Source organism: Panicum virgatum, chromosome 9N, assembly GCF_016808335.1.
Source record: "Panicum virgatum strain AP13 chromosome 9N, P.virgatum_v5, whole genome shotgun sequence".
In the NCBI taxonomy this organism is placed as follows: Eukaryota; Viridiplantae; Streptophyta; class Magnoliopsida; order Poales; family Poaceae; genus Panicum; species Panicum virgatum.
The window spans coordinates 46692614-46700259 of record NC_053153.1 but is presented as its reverse complement, the minus strand read 5'-3'; the positions used below and the strand labels follow the sequence as shown (position 1 = coordinate 46700259).

The 7646-nt window shown below is 43.6% G+C and overlaps 1 protein-coding gene across 1 annotated transcript; it reads left to right on the top strand.

The window, feature by feature from the left end:
• The first annotated feature begins 508 nt into the window (after positions 1-508).
• LOC120689050 (gibberellin-regulated protein 12-like) lies at positions 509-4017 on the top strand. The gene is made up of 5 exons (XM_039971396.1): positions 509-573; positions 724-814; positions 3459-3503; positions 3593-3623; positions 3836-4017. Exons 1-5 carry the CDS (start codon positions 509-511, stop codon positions 4015-4017), a joined length of 414 nt encoding a protein of 137 aa, XP_039827330.1.
• The last annotated feature ends 3629 nt before the right edge of the window (positions 4018-7646 follow it).

Sequence of the window (7646 nt, the reverse complement as noted above, 5' to 3'; positions counted from 1 at the left end):
TAATAATTCATATGTGATGCACCTGAGTATTTCTCTGCTTTTCCCGTCTTCTGCACCCAGTTGTTTCTTTTACTCAATCTTCACCCTCTAATGGTTGCCAGCTTCTACTAGCTTATGAAATTGTTCTTTGGCTTTGTAAGTGGTTAGTGGTACTTGCACCAAAAAAAAAGTGGTTAGTGATACACAGTTTGACTTGATTTTTGAGCTGGTAACAAGCTGTAAGATGATGATTAGGAAGAAAAATATGAAATTGCTAGTAGACATGTATGTAGGCTAAACTAGCGCAAATAAAAATGTTCGAACCAATTCATTCAAGAAACTGCACCATATTCAAGACAGCTTGCGGCGATGATTGAAGTAGTACATTTAGTCAACTCCTCGCACTGCTAAGTCGCATCGGCTCTGGGCTCATATCAAATGAATCTTGATGTATATATATACATATATAACACACACACACACCGAGATTCGTTTGTCTAGCAATACCAACCAACATCACAAAAGATCGATGCTGGACAGCGTCGAGGAGGAGGCACCATACGATAGTGGTTCGTACATCGCATACCTCCAATGGTACATGCCTCGCACTCACACCCGGCTCGCCCGCGTCAGCCAGCAATAGGAAGATAATCTTATTTTCATAAACCTCAGAAGATTAATGTTTCCACTAGTACTGATTTTGGATTTTTGGCACAACCATTTGTTTTACAATTTGCTCTCCAGGCAGCTTCTTTTCCCGCTGGTACTGATTGGCATCGCCTTCACTTGGTGTTGGTTCACCTTCACCGGTGGTCGTGCCCTCCTGCTCTACGCTGTTTCTTTCTCTATGCTTCTTCACAGAAGCCTTGCCACCGGCACCTTGTTCATCATGCGCAAGAAGAGGAGCATCGATGACAGCGGTGGAACTAGAAAGAAATTTAAAGGGGGGCCGAGATTGAACAAACTTTGACAATATTTATAGGTACAAAAATTTGACAATTTGCATTAATTTTTATTGACTATATATGCTAATATGTACTAGCTAGTCACGGTATATATTATTTAATCATCCAATGACAATTCACAAAGCAAAAATGGAGCGGGAGTCAATACATCTTGTTCATTTTAGTTTTGCCTTGTTTCCTACAAAGATTAGGCTTAATTTAAAAAATTCTATTATGCGATACAAAATCAACAATGCTACCGTGTCAACAATAATATATTTATATATGGTTAAATTGAACAAGTATAGACAGAAGCCATAGCTTTGATGCTAATGCGATCGCATTATTGGAGCAGGTGTGTTTGTTGTTGCCATCCATCTTAGCTGTGGCAGCCTGCCTGCTTGCCATCGGCGATGTATCGTGCATACGTGCGATGCCAGTCGACGTGAGTCCGCAGGCACCCTCCACTGACACACTTGACACACTGATGAGCTGTGACTAGCGAGCAACCACATACGGAGAACGGAGAGAACTTCCGAAGCTAGAGATCAGAGTGCATTGTGGACTTCCGAGGAACTGAATGATATTGTGGGTTTTGTTGCGAGCTGAAGTGCGTTAAGATTAAAAGGTACTTAAAAACTTGAGCTAAGATTAAAGGATACTTAAAAAATCTAAGCTAAAATTAAGATAAAATTATAGAGTACTTAACAAAAATTATTTTGTTAGGGGGGCCATGGCTCCTGCCAGCCCCCCCCCCCCCCCCCCTAGTTCGGCCACTGATTGATGAGCTACCATACCAGCAGCGACAGGCAGCTGGTGTCGCCGTACCATTCTTGCAGTTGTCATCTCGGAAACCATAACGCTTCTCCAGTGGTGGAGGCAGGAACGACCGGTAGGAGGGGCTGCTTCCTCTTCTACCTCCTTCTGCCTCTCCTCTCTTTTCTCCTCAAATTTGTAGGGGAGCTCCATGGGAATCACTCCAGCCCCAGCCCCACCCCCACCGTTGGATTTCTCTGCATTGTCGTCTTCGCTTGGCTGCGGGAGGATGGAAGGAAGTTCCTCCTCGTCGCCTACCTGTGAGGCCATAGCTGGGCTGTCTATCTTGGCCTTCTTTTTTTTTTAAAGGATATCTTGGCCTTATGTTTGATTGGCTCCTACACTGGCATTAATGGGCATTAGAAGACGAGTGCTATGATTCCACCAGCAGGAGCTCGATCATGTCGGTTCTGATGATGGGCTACTACTTATCATGTGGACGTCATGTATCTAGCTCTACCTTACTGAGGGGATCCTGCTTTGAATCTCTCTTATGCTATCTGTTTGGACATGCTGGATCAAGCTGCAGGGCACTGTTGGCGAGGAACTGAAAAATGCCAATAGGATTTTTTTTTTGTCGATCATGGATGAAGATGCAGGATATATTGATTCTTGGGAAGACCCAAAATTCTGCTGCATTAACCATGTACAATCCATAAATCAGTACAATTTGCCACACATGACCTCTCTTTATATAATATCCTGTGGTGATTTCCCATGTAGTTTTCATCAAAATCAATGCAGAAATGTATATACTAATTGAAGAGAAAATAAATTTGTTGAATGCTAATACTTGCCTAAGCATTTAATTTCCTGGCAGATAGCTGTCAAATAGATTTCAGGACATTTCATTTGCTCTAAAAAATTAGCAAATTCATATTGCCAATATCCTTAAAATGCTATAGGCGTTGCTGATTTGGTGGAGCATTTTTCTCTCCATTATGCTCCCTGCTTCATTCTGTTGACAACAATATTTAGCACCTTCTAATTTGGTGGCTCGTTTTTCTAGCAAGTATTGATGGGTAATAATTTAGCATCAAGCTAAACACTGGCTTTTATCTTGGCCACAAATTAGCAGCCCATAAAACCTTGCCTAAACTTGTTTGGCGCCAAATTTGTTCCATGCCACCAATAATATTTATCACCTTCTAATTTGGTGGCCCATTTTAATAGCAAGTATTGATGGGTAATAATTTAGCATAGAGCTAAACACTGGCTTAGCTTGGGCACAAATTAGCAGCCCATAAAACCGTGCCTCAACTTGTTTGACGCCAAATTAGCAGCCCATAAGGCAGGTATTCTTAAAAAGGCCGGCACAAGCATAACAGTTCCCAAGTCTCGGCATGGATTACCATGCAAATTATTGAGCACTGTAATATACTATAAATAGCTTGTTCGCGAGAAAGGTTTCCCAAACGCTTGTCATCACAGGAGCTTTAACGAGGAAAGAATGACTCAAGCAACAAGCTCCCCCTCCGTTGTTTTGTTGTTGCTCGCACTGGCATTTGCGGTATTGATTCCTATGTTTACTGTTTATAAGTTATTTCTATGTCTTCCATTGTTTAAAAGACCACCGGTTTTGAACATTTTTTTTACTTTCCTTGATTGGCTTTTGCAAAGCCCTTTTACCTTCTTAATCAAATGATTTATTTTTTTCCTGACTACGATTCGAATGTGGTTCTTGTTGCTTCCGTATAATTGTGTTCATTTTTTTTTCAGGTTGAGGTTTCTGCTGGAAGCACAAATGGAGGGTTTTACAAACCTGTAAGTCTGTAGCAAAGCACCAGATTTTCGCGTCCAATGGATTATTTTCGTATTATTTCATTGAGCTGACGTATAAATTTGATAAACAGGCTGGTGCTGAAGGCTCTGTGCCAATCGAACGTAAGGATTTTTTTTGTGCTCTCTACACAACCTTCTGTGTATCCAAGTACCCAACCCACCTTAGATTTCTACTGAAAAAGTTTAAGAGCAGACTACAAATTGCTTTCTTAAAAGAAAGGCATCACTACAGCGTCTATTAAGCCATCTATGAATGTCAAAAATATCATTCTGCTTCTAAAATCTCATCATGTTCTTCTCTTATGCATGTACAGAATGCCCAGACAAATGTGACTACCGTTGCTCAGCAACATCACACAGGAAGCCATGTCTTTTCTTCTGCAACTATTGCTGCCAGAAGTGCCTATGTGTTCCATCTGGCACGTACGGCAACAAGGAAGAGTGCCCATGCTACGACAACATGAAGAACAAGGAAGGCGGCCCCAAGTGCCCTTGAAATTATTACAACAATTGGAAATATCATGTACTATCTGATATACGACAGCTTCCCTAACAGAGAATTGGTTGCATGGTATAAACATTGATCACATATCTATTTGTTTGTTATGTTTGAGAAAGATTATTGATTAATTTTGATATTGTTGACAAGAAATTCGGTCAAACAAACTCGGATACATTAGAACGTGCGAAAAATCGTCAAAACGATCAACACCGGCGAGATCTTGTTTAGACCAGTCAGACCGGTGGGCAAACCGGTCAGACCAATTATGCAGAATCTCGCGTCGACCTACCACCTCGAGCTCGGGAGGAATCCCGTGGGAGCTCAAGGAACTAGGGTTGCTCTGAGATTGGTCAAACCACTCAGAATGCCTTCAAATGGCGCTGGGACACAGGAAGAAACAGCAATTAGAGTTTGAAAAAGAGCTAAGATTTGGTATTAAAAAAGTAGAAGTAAATTGTATTGAATCGATTGGGATTACTCTCGATCGACCTTAGCCTTCATATATATGGCTCAAGAAGTTGTGCCTCGCTCTCTACAACTATTGCTGCAAGAGGTGCCTTTGTGTTCCATTTGTGTGACACCCCGGCCCAGAGCTTAATAGGATTAATAGGATACTCATACCAATAAGTTGCAACTTCTTTTCCGGAAGCCGGTCTCCAAAGAACTTCGAGGTTAAGCGTGCTTGGCCCGGAGAAATTTGGGGATGGGTGACCGACCGGGAAGTTCTTCTCGGGTGCGCACGAGTGAGGACAAAGTGTGCAGAAAAGATTGGTGTTGATCTATGAGGACAGTCTATGTCCTATAAAGCAGCCAGATGTAAGCGGGCCTGGCCTCGGGGAGGCGGGATGTTACAGAGTGGTATCAGAGCCGTATCGACTGTAGGATGAAAGCCTAGATAGAACTGGTCGAGTTTTAAGTCTTCTTCTTCTCTCAGCCTTGTCTGCTGAAACTATTTTGCTATTATATTCCTTGAATTCCAAGATTCTTACTCGTCTTGTCTTGATTTCTCTCTATAGAATAATTTCCGTAGATTCTGGCCTGGAGTAAGTCGTCTGACCATCATAGGTGTAAGCTAAATGACCCTTTATAATATCACGATAGAATGTTCTGCGACGCGTTGTGTTAGTCGAGTTGTGTGTTAAACTCGGCTAAAGTATAAAATTGTATGCTTGTGATTATGCAAATGTTTGATTTGGATCTTTGGTTGATTGCATAGCTTAATAGTTAAATTGTTTAATGAAAATCAGTCATAAGTTAAAGTTAATTAATTAATAAAATGAGTTAGATCGTTGGGGTAAAACCATCCACTCTATCCTCTCTACCTTATCCTGCCTTAGGCTTCTGTCTTGCTTGTTGAGAAGAAGGATAGCGCGAAGATGAGGTGATATCCAAAGATTCACCGACGAGGACGTCGGTTTCTGTAAGGGGGTAGGGATGTGATACCCCGGCCTACAGATAGTACAAGAGAATTTGAAAATCTCTCAGACGAAGCAGAAGAGTTATGTTTTTTCGGGTTTATGTGACATCTATCTGGAGTTAGCAGCAGAGATACCTGCGCAGTGTTGTCTAAATAAGATAGAACCTTAAATAATGGAGTTTTTCTCTCTTCCTTGACCTTACCTGTGTTTCCTCTTTACCCAGCTCAGATGTCAACAGAACAAAAAGGCCTTGGAGACAGTGCAATGGGTGATGGTGTTCATGCAACAGTTTACGTGAAGCAGCCGATGACGTTACAAGATCAGTCCTCGCAAACAACATACCACCCGAAGAATGGTGAGAAAGCTTGCCCGTGTTGCCAATTCTATGGCGTTCCTTGTCGTCAAGTTTGTGCGACTGAAGATGAAGCTACAACTAGGAGGAACCAGAGGTTGTTCTCCGGTGCAAAGAGGAAGAGGTCTCATCAAGAGCAGCTAGCAGAGGATTCCCTTTTCCTTGACTATCCATCGGTCGACGAGCTACAGACCATCCAGAAGAGAAAGGATCCTGAGTGCTCTATACATACACAGGTCAAAAACCAAGCACTCTATGATTATGTTGATGGGTTAACTATCACTATGAATGTGATTCAACCAAGTAGCGCCATTCACCACAACCGCAAGTGCTACAAATGCGGGCAAAAAGGTCATTATGCCAAAAGTTGTCCACAGAAAAGCCTGTCACCGGTAGCACAGCATGCCAGAATGATCAGGATCAGCAGCAGGTGATACCAGTGTGCAGTGATCGTACAAAGCGTGAGCAATCCAAGAAGGGACCAAAAGAGTACCTCCAGGGTAGAGTTCACCATGTGTCAGCAGAAAGCATTCGGGATGATAGTCCAGTCATCCTTGGTATGCTTCTAGCCAACTCATTTCCAGCCTCAGTGTTAATAGATCCTCGTGCTACACATTCATTCATCAGCACGCAGTTTGCTGCTAAGCATGAGATATTGAAGCTTCCCATGAAGAAGAGAATGGTCGTCAAATCATTAGGAAAAGAGAAGATCTCTAGTTACATGTCCTCGAGTCAGCATAAGGATATGCGAGGCAACCTTCCCTGAGAACCTTATTGTGATGGAGTCAACAGGAATCGACATTATTCTTGGTCAAGACTAGTCAGCTCGAAACAAACTTGTGATGCAGCCTACCAAAAGAGTGGTAAAGGTCCAGACCTCGTCAGGAGAGCAAATTGAGCATGAGGTTCAACATACTTCCAACTCAAGACATGTGGGTATGAGATCCCGACTCAGGAGTGAGTAGAACTTAATCCCATCCTTGTTTCTCTTTGCTAGCCGGCCCAGAATCTCGGGACGAGATTCCTGTAAGGGGGTAGGATTTGTAACACCCTAATTCAAATTTCAGTATTTAATAATAAATTTAATTGGTTTTATTTAATTTTCTAGAATTTAATTGGTTAGCCTTGCATTTATAATTTATTTTTGCTTCATAAAGTAATTAAAATTTATTTTTAGGTTCAACATGTTTGTGCATTCATGCTGGTGCATAGTTTTATTTGATTGAGTGTGGTTTGAATTCAAATTCAAACTTGAATTCAAATAGTATTAGTTTGGTTTGAATTAGGAAAAAGAAATAGAAAAGGTGAAACCCAATCCCATCAGCCCAAACCGGCCCAGCCCAGGCCCCGTATGGCCCAGGCCGTCCCCCCTCCTTTCCCTACCGTATGGCCCAGCACGGCCCAGCTTCTTCCCCTCTCCCCAGCTCCCTGCGCTCAGCCCAGCTCCCTGCGCTCAGCCCAGCTCGGCCGCGCAGCGCGTCCTCCCACCGACAGCCCGGGCCTGCCTGTCAGCGACTCCACCGCAGCGCCGCACGTCGCCCGTTTCCGCCTCCCTCTCGCTGACGCCCCATGGCCCACCCGTCAGCACCTCACTCAAACCTCGCGCGCGCTCCTTCCACTGAACGCTCGGTCCACATGTCATCCTCCCCCGCTTAAACGCCGTGCACCCACCTGTGGGCGCCTTACCGTCGTTGCGCACCCGACCCCACACGTCAGGGCTTCCTTCCTCCTTCAGCTCGCCCGCAACGACCGCGCTGAGATCACAGCCGTGATCTCTGGCGACTCCCTGCCATAAACCCCCTCCGAGATCCTCGGCACCTCTCCTTTAAACGCCCCGGCCTTCCTCTTGCGCC